Source organism: Rhineura floridana, chromosome 2 (genome assembly GCF_030035675.1).
Source record: "Rhineura floridana isolate rRhiFlo1 chromosome 2, rRhiFlo1.hap2, whole genome shotgun sequence".
Lineage (NCBI taxonomy): Eukaryota > Metazoa > Chordata > Lepidosauria > Squamata > Rhineuridae > Rhineura > Rhineura floridana.
In genome coordinates, this window is record NC_084481.1 from 167096755 (window position 1) to 167114222 (window position 17468).

Sequence of the window (17468 nt, forward strand, 5' to 3'; positions counted from 1 at the left end):
CCAGTACAGTAATGATTAGGAAAGGTGAAACTAACCTGGGGGAGGGGCAGGGAGGGGGAAGAAGGGGAAGGGGGAGAGCAGTGATGGGTAGGGTTAGGGGGAAGGGGTAGGGGAGAGGAAGAGAGAGGGGGAGGGGAGGAGATTGGGTGGACGGGCACTAGGCAGAGGGAAAGCCCCTTTCCTTTCCAAAAGGAAACAGTATCACTGTTTTTCAGGGTTTCCCCCACCTTTTTATTCTACAGCAGGCACATGTACTCTCCCACCCAAATTTAAACCAGAGCTGGCCCTGGCCCTGGCCACATCCACACCAGACCTTTATTTCACTTTAGACAGTCATGGCTTCCCCTAAAGAATGCTGTGAAATGTTATTTGTGAAGAGTGCTGAGAGTTGCTAGGAGAGGCTCTATTCCCCCCACAGAGCTACAATCCCCAGAGGAGTGGCTGACTGTTAAACTACTCTGGCCACTGGAGTGGGGAATTTTGTTTAATAATAAGTACTAGTCTATTTTATCTTTTAGTCTACCTCATGTGATGCATTTTATTTATCAGCCATAGTGCTCTGCCCATCTGTTATTGTATCTTTCTGTCTGTCCTTTTATATTCAACTTTTTCACAAGCCCACTGTTGTTGTTACTGGTTCTGTACTGTACTGTGCTAGTAGCAGATTAGGGTTCACAAGCACTCACTTTTGTAAACATCAAAGCAGCACATTATTATACACCCACAAATAGAAGATGTTCATGCTTTCACATTATCAGACCTCTTTTGTGCTTTTGTTTAAAAATTGTGCACCTATAGAAATTCACCAATAGAAGTAGACACACAGGAACTGAATTTTCAACAAGGCCAGAAAAGTTACCTTAAAAATTATAAAGAAGGTACTCACTTAAGGCTTTGTTCTTAGTTGGGGAGTTGAATTATAAAACAAAATAATTACAAGTTGTACCAGTGGGCTTGACGCTGCATGGGTAACACATATGTCCTCTTTTAATTGATTTATTCTATTCATATTTTAAAAAGAGTTCTTGTTTGTTTTCTAGTCACCACTTCAAAGCAGAAGCCATGTGTATTCTTAATCCTATTATTCCTAAAGTGCTTGGAATGCACAAAGATGTCATTTTAAAGAGGATTGTAAAGCAAGCGTTTCTGAGTTCATGACTATATGTTTTGTAAGACTTTCTTTTTAAATGAGCTTATGGGAAGCAGCAGAATTATTATTAAACAAAATTAATCAACCAGACCTAGAACTACTTTAAGAAGAAGGGTACATTTCACTGCCTCTAAAGTAATTATACACCCACGAGAGTGGTTGTATACTAGAGCCAGTATGGATTTTTTGCATTCTGCAATGTTAACTTGAAAATACACCTCCATGCCATTCTGCTACTTCCCATAAGCTCATTTCAAAAGAAAATCTTACAAAACCAATAGTCTTGAACTCAGAAATGCTTGCTTAACAACTCTCTAAGTTTTCATGGTGATACACAAAACAGAGAAAATCAAGAGTTCAAAGTGTAAAACAAGAGAAAAAAATCCAGACCCCTGTTGGACTTTTTTCTGTTAGTGGTGTTGGAGAAGAGCTTTGCGAATACCATGGACTGCAAAAAAGACAAATAATTGGGTGTTAAAATTAAACCAGAACTATCACTAGAAGCTAAAATGATGAAACTGAGGTTATCATACTTTGGACACATAATGAGAAGACATGATTCATTAGAAAAGATAATAATGCTGGGAAAAACAGAAGGGAGTAGAAAAAGAGGAAGGCCAAACAAGAGATGGATTGATTCCATAAAGGAAGCCACAGACCTGAACTTACAAGATCTGAACAGGGTGGTTCATGACCAGGGCTGGTTCTGAAGGGCGGCCAGATTGGGCACTGGCCCGACAGCCCCTGGAGCTACAGGGGGCCCCTCAGCCATCTCTCTGCTCCCCCTCCGTGATCTGCAGGCCCCCCACAACCCCCATGTCTCCCCACTTACCTGTCTGCTGTCTTTTACCATTGCCCTTAACAAAGATGGCGGCCACGGTTTCCCTAAGGTACTGAAGCCCCTGCCGCCATCTTAGTTGATGGCAGAGATGCGTGTGCATAACACGCATGCATGTCATCAGCAAAGATTGCGGCGGAGGCTTCATCCCTTTAGGGAAACTGTGGCTGCCATCTTGGTTAATGGCAATAGTAAAAGACAGGAGACAGGTAGGTGGGGGTGGGGTGGGCTGCGTGTGTGCACGAGCATGAATGTGAACGCACATGCGCACACACACTGGGGCCCAGGGCAAGCTGATGCCCAAGGGCCCCGGCATTCCTGGAGCCGGCCCTGTTCATAACAGGTGCTCTTGGAGGTCACTGATTCATAGGGTCGCCATAAGGCGTAGTCGACCTGGAGGCACATAACAACAACGGTCTCATAATTAGTTGAAATTTATTAAAAATCAGCCACGTTCACAGAGTACCTGTAAAGAGGCTGGGAACTGGAGGTAGGCAGAGTACCTATTACTGACCTTGCCCCATACTCTGCCCTTCATCTTCTGTAGTTCAAAGGTTTAAAAAATGCATGGCTGATTTTTAATTAATTTAAGGAATTGAATATTGAAGACTATTATAGCATTGGTCATGCCAGTTAAGAACGGTCACTGTTCTAAAAGCCAGACTCACAACTGTTTGGCTTGGCTAATCAAGTGGCTATACCCACACCAGACCTTTATTTGACATTAGACAGTTATGGTTTCCCCCAAAGAATCCTGGGAAGTGTAGTTTGTGATGGGTGCTGAGAGTTGTTAGGAGACTCCTTTCCCCTGACAGAGCTCCGGTGCCCAGAGTGGTTTAACAGTCAGCCACTCTTCAGGGGATTGTTGCTCTGTGAGGAGAATAGAGCCTCTCCAAGCAACTCTCAGCACCCTTCACAAACTACACTTCCCAGGATTCTTTAGGGGAAGTCATGACTGTCTAAAGTGAAATAAAGGTCTGGTGTGGATGACCAGGGCCAGCTTTGGTTTAAATTTGGATGGGAGACTACATGTGCTTGCTGTAGAATACAATGGTGGGGAAAACCCTGAAAAACAATCATAGTGTTGTGAATTTGGGGGTTGGAATGGATGATCCCTGTGAGTCCCCTTCCAGCCTCTGATTTGCAATCCTGTGTATTGGGGGAGGGGCTGGCTCTGCTGGCTAGATGAGTTTCTTTTGTTAAGCTAATAGAGTGGCCAGTTTGCTAATGGGTCTTTCAAGTGCCCAGAATCTGGTGAATGGGCCAGGAAGATCCTTTTGCCATTTAAACTCTGCAGGAGAGCCTCCCCCCCCGGTGGCTAGCAGAGGCTTGTGCTTTGAGTGTGTTCGGAGTGTCTAGAGAAAGGCTGGGAACTGGAGGCAGGCAGAGAGGCTATCTCTCTGCACGATGGCTTTGGGATGCCTCCTGTGACACAGATGGAAAAGCTGGATATTGAACTGCTGATGCCTTGAATCCCTCCATCCTAAGCTCAGGTTGGAATGTGTGTAAATAAACAAACCATATTTCATAAAGACACCACAGTCTCTGCTGGCCTTCTTCCCAAAGGAAACCAAACCCTGGATGAGCTCAGGGACCCCTGAAATCTCACCACTCGGAGATTGGGGAGGTGCACGACAATACTGTTTCCTTTTGGAAAGGAAAGGGGCTTTCCCTCTGCCTAGTGCCAACCCACCCAATCTCCTCCCCATACCTCCCTCTCCCCTACCCCTACCCGTCACTGCTCTCCCCCTTCCCCTTCTTCCCCCTCCCTTTCTCTCCTCCAGGTTAGTTTCACCTTTCCTAATCATTACTGTACTGGAGTAAATCCCTCTGAACTCAATAAGCATGCAAACGATCAAACTTACCCTCCTCCTCTCATCCCCCACCTCCCCTCTGCCCTTCCTCCTCCCTCTGACCATATGGTGAGTGTTCAGGCATTCACGTGTTCAGGCAACACCTGAAATCAGCCCAAATAAGAGAAACAAGAGATGTGCTGTGCTGATCTTGTTTTACCAGGGAAAAGCAACAATATTAAGATAGTTGATATAGTTCAGGGAGTCATTTTAAATATGTTTGATTTGATTTGCAATTATAGTGCAGTTTTCTTTTGCTTCTGTTTCTGTGAAGTACACCAACACTTTGCAGTACTAAAAAAAACCTCCAAAAACAATTGTGGAAGAATGGCACTGACTATTCTGCAGAAGAGTCTCCAGTGGATATGAGGAATGTCTCAGTTTGCACATAATAAAAAAGTGGGAGTCGAAATATATTCTAGTCAATTTCTAGGTGTGCTTTATGTTTTTAATTGAATATGCCCACCTTTAAGTGGTGTGATTTAAGCATAGCAGGCTGAGGCATAGCATCTTGGGCAGCCCAAGTTTGTTTTTCCAACAGCTAGATTCATTCGCTAAGTAGCAACATATTGTAATCAGTCTGATTTTACATCAAACTGCAGTTTCAGATTCAATTGTTAATTCACCCCAAATAGAAATAGAACATAATCTCCAGTTTGAAACGCAAAAGGCTGTCTTCACTATCATAGGGCATAGATCAGTAAAAAGGCTTTGAAATTTATAAACATAAATTTGACACAGATTTCTAGGATGAATAATGAATGAAATATAATTTTCTCGGTTAGTTTCTCGTTAGAAACTGTAGTAACACAGGAAAAAAGCAAAGTAAGTACACCAACAAGCATACAAAATGTAATTCTCCATCTTTGGAGATGGCAGGTGTTGTCACCACTTACCATATGCTCAGTGGCAAGTGTTATCAAATTCTTCCAAGCTACACAGGAAGTAGATTGGACTGTAAAAGACCAACTCAAATTGTGCTTGCATTTTACAAATTTGTAGGGGAGTACAATATCTCAGAGAGGAGGTCAGGTCTCCTGCTCCCCTGGTGCATTCACTATAGCTGCCCAATTTCCCTGCTTTTTAAAGTTTGATAGAAATATCTGTTGGCTATGTGCACATTCTTAAACTGCAAGGGTTTTTTTTTTGCCTGTTAGTGAATATGAACACCTAGACAAATTTGAAAAGCAAAGAAGAGCAAGATTAAATCAAACTGGAATAAGTGAAAAATGTTAGTAAATATTGGGAAGGTGGGTAAACACAGGTCTGGTTGGGTGTATAGATTTGAATGAGGTGCTGGTGGTAAAGAGAAAGTACACAAAAGGAAATGAACTGCACTAGAACTCTTCATGTACTGTTCTTTAGGGATAGAATTTGCAAAAGAGCAACAAGCACCAGATGGCTTAAACTATTAACCAGGCCAAATCTATTATTATGGTTGTTTTTGACAGAGATTATCAACCATAAAAACTCCCTTAATCTTACCACTCTACAATAGTCTTGTTTTTACAGTTAGGTGAAGATGTTACTGATCTTCAGTTCTGACAATCAAGATGTTTTCCTTGATATTTTAATCCAGATTGTTTCACCAATCTATATCCAAATCCAATTTCTTGATTTTGTGCCTCTGATGAAGTCTGTCCATGAAAGCTCACACCATGTGAAATGTATCAGACTTGAAAGACGCCACAGGGCTCTTCCTAGATTTTGTTGTTGTTGTTATAGTGGCAAAAGATAATTGGTCATTTTTCTGTGCTGAACAGGTGCCTGTGGTTGCTGTGACAACTACAGGGGGTGGGATGAGAGCACTGGCAGCTACATACGGCACCCTTTGGGGTCTCCAGAGAATGAAGCTTTTGGACTGTGTTTCATATATAACTGGCTCTTCAGGAACAACATGGTAAGGGATGATGTTTTTATTGTGATTTGTGTAAGTTACTTGTGTCAAAACTCCTCTTCTAGCGTCATTTTGCAATTCAGCTAAATAATTATTGGTTAATTTCTTAGTATGCTCTAAACATTTTCAATTCGTTTTGCAAACAGGTATATATAATGTACTTAGGCTTTCACCACCAACAGGGGAGTGCTTAAATTTTGAGGAGCTGCCACATGCCCTTTGTATTGGAGCACACGCAGAGCTCACTGCCACTCCCACCTATTTATTTATTATTTATTTATTATTATTTATTTATTTATTATTATATTATTTATTTATTTATTATATTTATTATTTTTATTTATTTATTTATTTATTTATTTATATTTATTAATTAAATTTCTATACCGCCCCATAGCCGAAGCTCTCTGGGCGGTTCACAACAGGATAAAACATCAATATACAATTAAAACCACATATAGAATTCAAAACACACAGGAATACTAAATATTAAAATACTAATATACTAAAATACTAAAATTATTGAATGTAAAAGTACGAAGATGTGATAATGTTACATGATTAAAATGCCTGAGAGAAGAGGAAGGTTTCAACTTGGCACTGAAAAGATAACAACGTTGGCGCCAGGCGTACTTCAAGGGGGAGATCATTCCATAGTTCGGGGGCCACCACTGAGAAGGCACTTTTTCTTGTTGCTGCCCTCCGAGCTTCTCTCTGAGTAGGTGCCCGGAGGAGGGCCTTCGATGTTGAACGAAGTGTACGGGTAGGTTCATATCGGGAGAGGCGTTCCATGAGGTATTGTGGTCCCAGGCCGTGTAAGGCTTTATAGGTTAAGACCAGCACCTTGAATTGGGACCGGAAACATATAGGCAGCCAGTGCAAGCGGGCCAGAATTGGTGTTATATATTCGGACCACCTGGTCCCTGTTAACAATCTGGCCGCTGCATTTTGCACGAGCTGCAGTTTCCGAACCATCTTCAAAGGCAGCCCCACGTAGAGCGCATTACAGTAATCTAATTTAGAGGTTACTAGAGCATGAACAACTGAAGCAAGGTTGTCTCTGTCCAGATAGGGGCGTAGCTGGGCCACCAACCGAAGTTGGTAGAAAGCATTCCGTGCCACCGAGGCTACCTGAGCCTCAAGTGACAAGGATGGTTCGAAAAGAACGTCCAAGCTACGAACCTGCTCCTTCAGGGGGAGTGCAACCCCATCCAGGACAGGACAAACATCCATCATCTGGTCAGAAGAACCACCCACTAACAGCATTTCAGTCTTGTCTGGATTGAGCCTCAGTTTATTAGCTCTCATCCAGTCCATTGTCACGGCCAGACACCGGTTCAGCACCTTGACAGCCTCACCTGAAAAAGATGAAAAGGAGAAGTAGAGCTGTGTGTCATCAGCATACTGGTGACAACGCACTCCAAAACTCCTGATGACCATACCCAGTGGCTTCATGTAGATGTTAAAAAGCATGGGGGATAGAACTGACCCCTGCGGAACTCCATACTGGAGGACCCAAGGTGCCGAGCAATACTCCCCATGCACTACCTTCTGGAGGCAACCCGCTAAGTAGGAGCAGAACCACTGCCAAGCAGTACCTCCAACTCCCAGATCAGTGAGTCTCCCCAGAAGGATACCATGGTCAATGGTATCAAAGGCCGCTGATAAATCAAGGAGAATCAACAGAGTTACACTCCCCCTGTCTTTCTCCCGACTAAGGTCATCATACAGGATGACCAAGGCTGTCTTGGTGCCAAAACCGGGCCTGAAACCCGATTGAAATGGATCCAGATAATCGGTCTCATCCAAGAGTGTCTGGAGCTGATCCGCAACCACTCGTTCCAGGACCTTGCCGATAAAAATGTGTTTGTTAGGAGAAATTCCACTAAAATGCTGGAGAATTTTCATGAGGATTTTTTGTTTTTTTAAAAAAATTGCAAATTGCTGCAGAAATGCGGAGAAGCAAATTTAAGATTGGAAAAATGAGAAACTGAAAGAATTAAAACTGATAGATCTTTCCATTCCTAAAAACAATATACAATTAGATCAGAGCAGGTGCCAAGAATGGCATTCCCCACCTTAGAGTGGGGGCGAGTTTGCCCTCACCCCATATGGCTAGAGAAGGCTCAGGAGGTCTACTTCCGATTGGGTGAGGGAGTAGGGTGAGGCCACGTCATGCCTCAGTGTGGGGGAGAGTAGTGGGTAGTATTTAATACCGCTCCGCCTCCCTAACTCTTGTCTTCGTGTTTGTTCGCGCCCTCCCTCCCTCCCTCCCTATGGCAGTATGGGCTTTGCCAGTCACCAGTGGGGCCAAGTAGGAATTTTTTGGTTCGGCCCCACTTTTAGGAGCCCTTCACGTTTTGCCTACTTTATACTGTCGGGACGATTCGTTTGGCTTTTAGGGGAGTGGTGTGGTGATGGCCAGTTTTGGCATTGAGTTCGGGCAGGTGAGGAATTTGGGGGAGGGAGAGGTAGGTAAGGGTAAGGACGCCCCTCAAGAATCTTGCAGGACTCCGGTCTGTGGATAACTGGCAGGTGCCCCTGTGGATTGTCATGCGCATTGGGGTGAACGCGTGTACAGCGGGACCAAGTTTCTACTGTGAGCAGGAATTGCACACATAGAAACCACCTTCTAGCAGAGCAGGTTGGAGAAAAGGTGTTGTGCCTTAAATGTGGCTCATTTCCACGAAGGAGGCTTGCCTGGCGCCAAGTTTGTCATTTCAGTAGCAAGGAAAGACCTTTCTCAGACCTTGTCATTCAATCTTTTATTATTATTATTGGCTGGTTTTCTTATGCTTTTTATGTTGTACTTATTGATTTTGCTAGTTTTAGAATATGTTTATATTTTTAAATTTGATTGCTGAAATGTAAACTGCTCTGGGAATTTTATTGAATGGTGAGCGTATAAATTTCTAAAACAAACAAATAACTGAAATTCCTTAAGCGGCTACTTTCCCATGGGAATCACGAAATCAGCAACTTGACAGATTCCACAGACTTGTAAGTCAACTGGGATTAGTAATTTTGAGTTAGTGCCATTCTGAAATTCAGCAGAAGATATTAATGTTATTAACACTGTTCTGAAGCTTTGGAATTAAAACAAACAATATGAATGATCTTCATTCCCTTTTTTTCAGGGCTATGACAGATTTGTATGAAGATGCTGATTGGTCATATAAGGATCTTGGAGAGATAATCAAGAAAGCTCGAATTCAAGCAGCCAAATCTAAAATGAGTGCATTTTCCTTGGAAAGCCTAAAGACCTATCATAAGGAGCTGTCTCAGAGGACCACAGCAGGATATAAGACATCCTTCATAGACCTTTGGGGACTCATGATTGAAGCCATGCTGAATGATGGGGTATTCTATATATGTTTGTTTTCAGAAATGTTATCTGCTCTTCCCTTCAAAAATTATTTATTATTTATTTAGATCATTGGCATCATCTCAAGGCAGAGAACAGCAAAATTTAATACAATGCCAAATCTGCACATAAGATCATAAAAACCATACAGTAGGGCCCCACTCATATGGCGGGTTATGTTCTGGACCCCCGTGTAAAGCAAAACCCACTGAAAAGTGGAACTCATTGAATAGAATGGCGCACGATGCCCAAAAACCACTATAAAAGCGGAACAAGCACCATATGAGTGGGGCTAAAGCAAAGCGGGGCCCTATTGTACTAGCAAAATTGCTGCAATTACTAAGGAGAGGAGAGGGGGTTGTCATGAACTTGTATATTTTTATGAAATGTTAAAATTATATGTAACGTCATGGCTCAGTGCAAAAAACTCTGGGAGTTCCATCTTGTTAGAAAACAGGCCTCTGAAAGGGTAAAAATGTTAAGTTTCGGTTTCCAGCTGAAGACAGTTAAGGGAGGCCTAAACAGAAGCACCTGGTTATCTGTGCTAATCAGTAAGAGCCTGGCACTCAAGGCCATCCTAGCCTGTGAAGGTTGAAACACCGTTGGGAGGGGGGCCTGGAAGGCACGCAAAAGTGGAGAAACATCTAGAAAAGGATTACATCAGAAAACTCCTGATTGGTTAATTAATCTTGGACCGTTGGGTTTCTTTTCCTTAAGTATAGGGCTTGAGACCCATAGCCTTTGTTCCCTCAGGAAGGTTCTGAAAGGTTCCTTCTGACTGGTGCCTATGGGAGGTTACCTAAGCAGGGTTCCATTGCTTTGTAACTGATGCTATTCTCTCTGAGGAGAGACGAGACTTCAACCAACTATCTCCTATGTAAGTAGATAGTTTAGTTAGGTTATTATTTTCTTGTTGTGTGAATGAATTCTCTTATGTGTACCTAAACCCCTGTTTGGGTGTATGGTTTTGAAGAATTGTTTGCTGCTATATTTTAATGTGCACTTATATTTTTGAATAATGCTACTTCTATTTAACCTGGTGTGTTCATTGAGGGTAAGGGTGGTTCTGAATTCAGCACCTTGACCATTCAGCTATACAACTACCAAAAGGGAAAAGGAGTTAAAGCTTAATTCTAATTTGTGGGGTTTTACCAGAGGTTTCTTGACAAGGAGTGTAAATTTGGCTCTTGTCTTATAGGACCTTGGTTTACCTATTTTCTGGGCTCAGAGTTCCCCTAGCTCTGAGCTGAACCAGTGACAGGGGTGGGGCAGCCTACTTTCTACCTTGCAGGGTTGGTGTTAGTTTGCACAGCCTTGGCAAGGGGGAATTTGGTATTTGGGTTCCAGAACAATTGCCCTAAGGGTGGGAATTGGGTCTGAAGCACGGTCCTCGCGCCTTGAGGGGCGGGTGGTCGCATTACAGAGGTGAAGATCCTCTCACACCGTTTTCAGGCTAGGAAGTATCCTTCACTGCTATTTACCTCAGAAAGCTGCTATTTTTAAAAAAATAGCACCCTGTGAGGACAATTAGCAGATGGGGGTAGGGGATTTCCTGCAGAAAAACAACATGGAGAGGAAAGGGTTAATCCCTTCCTTTCTGCACACTATGATCCCAATCTGGATTTGGGTCTCACATGGCTGCTTTTTGAGGAAACAAAGTAGCCAGTGTCGAGCAGGCTTTTTTTTAAAAAAAGCCTGCTCAAAGTTACATGAAAGTTGACCTTCAGTTGATCTGAACTTGCTTTTGAGGTCTAGAGGGCCAATTCAAATGTTCTGAGCTGGCCCTATTATTGGGCAGAGTGGGGCAGCTGCCTCAGACAGCTGATTTTGAATGTTAAAGGCAGCAAATTGTTAGCTATTTAATTTATTATTGTATTTTTCCTGCCAAACAAGGGAAGAAGCACTTGTGAGATTTATTACCTCAGATGCCAAATAACCTGAATAGTGTTGGGTACTATGCACCTTGATTTGAAAGCTGGGCAACACAATTTGCTGTTCCTTCTGAGGCAGCAAAATGTGCTGGGTCAGCCTTACTGGTTTCAATTTTTTCCCAGTTAATCAGATGTATAATGTCTATTTATTTTTCCCACAAACCCCCAGAACAACCACCATAAACTCTCAGAGCAACGGCGAGCAGTGAACAGAGGTCAGAACCCACTTCCTATCTACCTGGCTCTTAATGTTAAGGACAATGTCGCCACGAGAGACTTTAGAGGTAACATCTTTCCAAATCTTTTTTAATATTTTAAATTTAATGGTGTGATAGTATGGCCTTATATGGTCAGGTATGCACATCTCAGGACCAATAAAAAGAAATCTCGTCCTCTGGTAACCACAGGGGACCAAAGCTGAGCTCAGGCACAGCGACAGCAGCATTACTGGTGCACTGTTCTGCCCTTCTTCCATTTCCCCTACATGGTACAACTGTGCCAACACCCATTTGGATTACGATGAATGATGACTGGTGACACCTCCTTAACTTGTACCCTGCAGGCCATTTATTGGACTTAGACTGACAACCAGTGAAAACATGATGCTGAACTAGATGGGCCTTTGACCTTATCCAGCAGGCTCTTCTGATGTTCTTAGCCAGCTGTGTAGGAGAATTATTTATTTATTTATTTATTTATTTATTTATTATTATTAATTCAATTTATATACCGCCCCATAGCCGAAGCTCTCTGGGTGGTTCACAACAAGTAAAACATCTGATATACAATTAAAACCATATATCAAGCAATTTAAACATACATTAATGATATCAAAAATTAAAGCATATGTATACACATACAAATGCATATTAAATATTTAAAAGCCGAAATACTAAAATACTAAAATGCTAAAAAGCTAAAAACTAAAACTAAAACTAAAATGCCTGGGAGAAGAGGAAGGTTTTTACCTGGCGCTGAAAAGATAGTAATGTTGGCGCCAGGCATACCTCATCAGGAAGAATATTCCATAGTTTGGGGGCCACCACTGAGAAGGCCCTTTTTCTTGTTGTCACCTTCCGGGCTTCTCTCTGAGTAGGCACCCGGAGGAGGGCCTTCGATGTTGAGCGGAGTGTACGGGTAGGTTCGTATTGGGAGAGACGTTCCATGAGGTATTGTGGCCCCATGCCGTGCAAGGCTTTATAGGTTAAAACCAGCACCTTGAATTGAGCCCGGAAACATATAGGCAACCAGTGCAAGCGGGCCAGAATTGGTGTTATATGTTCGGACCGCCTGGTCCCAGTTATCAGTCTGGCTGCTGCATTCTGCACGAGCTGTAGTTTCCGAACTGTCTTCAAGGGCAGCCCCACGTAGAGTGCATTGCAGTAGTCTAATTTAGAGGTTACCAGAGCATGAACAACTGAAGCAAGGTTTTCCCTGTCCAGATAGAATTAAAAGACCTTCCCATTGTAACAATTTCTGGAGGGGTAGCTGTGTTAGTCCCTTGCAGCAAAAACAACACCCTTAAAGACTAAGAAATTTATTATTGCATAACTTTTGATGGACTACAGTCCACTTCCTTGGATGCATGAAGTGTTATTCTGAACTGCAGGTACATATAAATATGGTCTGTGTATTTGGGGAGGGGTGATATAAACAGCGAGAAAGAAATTACAGAAAGAAATAAAATGCAGAAAAATACTGATGGTGATAACTACCTTATTGAAAGTGGCCATTCGCAGTAAAATGATAGTTGATAATGCAGACATCCTGGCATCGGTAAGCTGATTAACATATGTATTGCGGTTAAAAAAAATCCATTGTGCTGATTTAATCCACAAGTGATAGCACTGAACTCTTGATCTATTGTAATTCAATGGTTGTCCACTATATGCACTTGACCTTGCATATACCCACACACACACTGCATCTACAACAGAATGCAGCAGTGTCTTCCTGGTGGTGGCACTGTTGCTTGCCAAGATGGAGATAAGGTGGGGCAAGGCATGAACAAAGTCAGAGCTTCCCCGACCTCACAGCCTTCTCATCCTGATATGTGCAAAAAAAGGAAAAGGTTGCTGGGAGGGCACCACTGCCACTTGGTACCCCTCATATGCTGCTTTTGACAGAATGTATGATGCACATATAAGTGAGTCTTGGGGTAAGCATGAAGGCAGCCAAGCAAAATTTTATACTTTTTAAATATTACATAGGGCTCTGAGGAAGAACTCAATTTGAAATGCTTGGGATGAATATAATGTGTACCTGGGGGTTTCCTTTCTTGCATTTCTTTGTATGTGTAAGAAGCAGGAATGAGTTGGGAAATTGTGATTTAAATACTTAATCCTTTTTTGATTGACACACATTATTGGGTTATTATAAGGCCAATCAAAATGGAAGACAAGTAAAATCCCCATGTGTGATTCACATTTAGCAACTTCACCAAGAAAGCCTCCCTCTCTATACTGATATTCTTATATTAAATAGGAAATTAGGAAATATTAAATTAGGAAAGGGCTGTAGCTCAGTGGTAGAACATCTACCTTGCATGCAGACTGTCCCAGATTCAACCCCCAAAATCTCCAGTTAGGGATGAGCTGACTGAGCTGGACGGACAAGTGGTCTGACTCATTATACGGCGTCATGTGTTGTTTCCTGGCTTCCTTGCAGAGTGGGTAGAGTTCACACCATATGAGGTGGGATTCCTAAAATATGGAGCATTTGTTCATGCTGAAGATTTTGGAAGTGAGTTCTTCATGGGGCACCTGATGAAGAAGCTCCCAGAATCAAGGATCTGCTTTATGCAAGGTAACTTTTTATCTCTGAGGCAGGTGGCTGGAGGGAGGGGAGGACATGTTTGACAAAAATACAGATGATGATGTATTTAGTAATACAAACATAGCCTGAATGACTTGAAAACAATAGCAGGGTGGAATGGTGATGAATATCATGTTTCTGTGATGTTTCTGCACTAGCTGTGTCTTTTCTGTTGATTGCATTGTGACTCCCAGGGTTGAAGCAAGTGTTAAATTCCACATATCATGCTTAAATTGTGATTTCCATGCTAGGGATTACATGAAAAAGAACTGGAAATAAAACTTCCAGTATTATGATGCACTTTTACACATCTGTAGTGTGGCTACACTTGGAAACACAGTTCTGGTCACGCCAAAAAATAAAAAGACCCCTGCTGGATCAGATCAAAAGCCCATCCAGTTCAGCCTCACAGTGCCAACCAAATGCCTACAGGAAGCCCACAAGCAGGACATGAGCGCAACAGCTTGTGATGCCCAGCAAATGGTACTCAGAGGCAAACTGCCTCTGACAGTGAAGATAGAACATAGCCACCATGGATAGTTGCCCTTGATAGCCTTATCTTCCATGAATTTGTCTAATCCGCTTTTAAGGCCATCCAATTTGATAACGTTCCCTACATCCATAGGGAGCAAATGCCATCGTTTAGCTATGTGCTGTGTGAAGAAGTACTTTCTTTATCCTGAATCTTTCAACATTCAGCTTCATTGGATTGCCCAGGGTTCTAATATTATGAGAAAGGGAGAAAAAACGTCTAGTATATTTTCTGTACACCACGTGTAATCGTATGCATCTCTGTCCTCACCACCTTAACTTGCATTGTTTTTCTAAACTAAAACCCCCAAATGTTGCAACCTTTCCTCATAGGGGACTTGCTCCAGGCCCTTGATAATTTGGGTGGCTATTTTCTAAACCTTTTCTATCTCTACAATATCCATCTCAAAAAGAATATAGTAGAGCTAGAAAAGGTGGAGTCAAAACTATCAAGGCTTGAAGAACCTTATCTATAAGAAAAGTCTAAGGTGTTCAGAGCTTTTAATTTAGAAAAAAGGTGATGCAGTGACATGATAGAGGTTCATAAAATTATGTGTGGTGTGGAGAAAGGAGATAGAAGTTCCCCTACTCCCAATAATACTATAACAGGAGATCTTCTAATGAAATTGATTAGTGATGGATCTTGGGCAGACAAACGCAAATACTTCACATGGCACAAAATTAATTTAAGGGATTTATTGTCTCAAGATGTGATGATGGCCACTACCTTAGAAGGCTTTCAAAGGGATTAGACAAATTAATGGAGGAAAATACAATGTCTGTATGAAGCCTCCATGTTCAGATGCAATATGCCACTAAATATCAGTTACTGGGAGAAGCAGAGAGAATTATTTTTTTTCATGTCAAGATTGTGGGCTTCCCAAAGACATCTGCGGGCTACTGTTAGAAGACTGGACTGATAGACCTTTAGTCTTAATCAGCAGAACTTTTTAATGTTCATATTACTTGTACTTTTCCAAACTTTGTCTTTTGCAAAATGTTTGGGTTCCTCATACTCTGTAGTCCTATCCTGATCCATGTACATCAAACCAGTACAGAATGCCTAGGTATGACATCAATGTAACCTTTTCCAACCTCATGCCTTCCAGATGTTTTGGACTGTAACTCCCATCAGTCTCAGCCAGGACAGTGGGAGGCTGATGAGAATTGTAGCCTAAAATATCTGGAGGGCATCAGGTTGGGGAAGGCTATATTAACTATTTGTGTTAAGTGCAGCAGTAAACAATGAAGTCAGATGCATAACAAATGCCTGATGCTGTCTAGGGAAAAAAAGAAGAAACAGCAAGGTATAAATGAACAACCTGTTTTGATGAAATTTAATTTGAAATAGGGACCATCAACTGCTCATTAGCTTCTGGACTAAGTTCAAGGTTCAAGGACTAATTTCAAGGTTCTGGTTCTGGTGTACAAAGCCCTATACAGCTTGAGACCAGGATACCAGAAAGATCATCTTACTTCTTATATATCCAGTCGATCACTATGTATTCCAGGTGAGAGCCATTGGCAGATACTATCTTATCAGGAGGTCCGTTCTGCACAACATAGGGAACCGATCTTTAGTGTAGTGGCACTTACCCTTTGGAATTTCCTCCTCTCAAATATTAGACAAGCGCCATCTCTGTTATATTTTCGGCACCTACTGAAGACCTTCCTCCTTCAACAAGCCTTTTAAGTAGAGGCCTTATCCCAGTCTGTGTCTGTGTTGGAATTACATTTTAAGTAAAATATGTGCTACTGTTTTGCTGAACACACAGCTCAAAATAAAGTTCTGAAGGGAGAATGCTTCTACTACATTAGTCTCTTTCTTTCAAAGGAATGTGGAGTAGTATATTTTCCAAAAATTTGTTGGATGCCTGGCATGGTGCTGACAGTTCAGAGGATTTCTGGAACAGATGGACCCAAGATACTTTCACTGAAATTGGTGAGTTATAATACATGTTCCAAATTATTCCAGGTGTAACCGTATACAAAATGTGTTTTTTTTTGGCTGACCGATCATTATTTGGTAATATCTAATTCTGAGCTTTACAATGCAAGTGCTTTTTGGAGGTGGAACTTCAGGACACAGGCCACATTCACACCACAAATTTATTCCACTATTATTCCACTTTAAACAGTCATCATAGAACCATAGAATCGTAGAGTTGGAAGGGGCCTATAAGACCTGCTCAATTTAGGAATCCAAATTAAAGCATATCTGATAGGTGCTTGTCCAGCTGCCTCTTGAGTGTCTCCAGTGTTGGAGAGTCCACCACCTCCCCAGATAATTGGTTCCATTGTCGTACTGCTCTAACAGTTAGGAAGTTTTTCCTGATGTTCATTTGACATCTGGCTTCCTGCAACTTGAGCCCATTATTTTGTGACCTGCATTATGGGATGATCAATCAGAGATCCTGGCCCTCCCCTGCATGGCAACATTTCAAGTACTTAAAGAGTGCTATCATATCTCCCCTTAGTCTTCTGTTCTCAAGGCTAAACATGCCCGGTTCTTTCCGTCTCTCCTTATAGGGTTTTGTTTCCAGTCCCCTGATCATCCTTGTTGCTCTCCTCTGAACCTCTTCCAGTTTGCATCCTTTTTAAAGTGTGGTGTCCGGAACTGGACACAGTATTCAAGATGAAGCCTAACCAGTGCCAAATAGGGGGAAACTAATATCTCACACAATTTGGAAACTATACTTCTGTCAATGCAACCTAAAATAGCATTTGCCTTTTTTGTAGCCACATTCCACTGTTGGCTCATATTCCGCTTGTGATCAACTACAATCACAAGATCCTTCTCACATGTTGTATTGCTGAGCCAAATATCCCCCATCTTATAACTGTGCATTTGGTTTCTTTTTCCTAGGTGTAGAACTTTGCATTTATCCCTATTAATTGTCATTCTGTTGTTTTCAGCCCAATGCTCCAGCCTATCAAGATCCCATTGAATTATGTTTCTATCTTCCAGGGTATGAGCTATCCCTCTAAATTCTGTATCATCTGCAAATTTGATAAGCATTCCCTGAACCTCCTCATCCAAGTCATTAATAAAAATGTTGAAGAGCACTGGGCCCAAGACTGAGCCCTGTG

General features: G+C 42.0%; 1 protein-coding gene across 1 annotated transcript in view; it reads left to right on the forward strand.

Moving 5' to 3' along the window:
* LOC133377365 (cytosolic phospholipase A2 epsilon-like) overlaps nucleotides 1-17468 on the forward strand; it is an 83874-nt gene that overhangs the window by 48212 nt on the left and 18194 nt on the right. The window contains exons 12-16 of the mRNA XM_061611324.1: nucleotides 5605-5741; nucleotides 8876-9098; nucleotides 11203-11317; nucleotides 13701-13838; nucleotides 16213-16320. Of these exons, the coding sequence (XP_061467308.1) occupies nucleotides 5605-5741; nucleotides 8876-9098; nucleotides 11203-11317; nucleotides 13701-13838; nucleotides 16213-16320 (721 nt within the window). The remainder of the gene's footprint in view (nucleotides 1-5604; nucleotides 5742-8875; nucleotides 9099-11202; nucleotides 11318-13700; nucleotides 13839-16212; nucleotides 16321-17468) is intronic.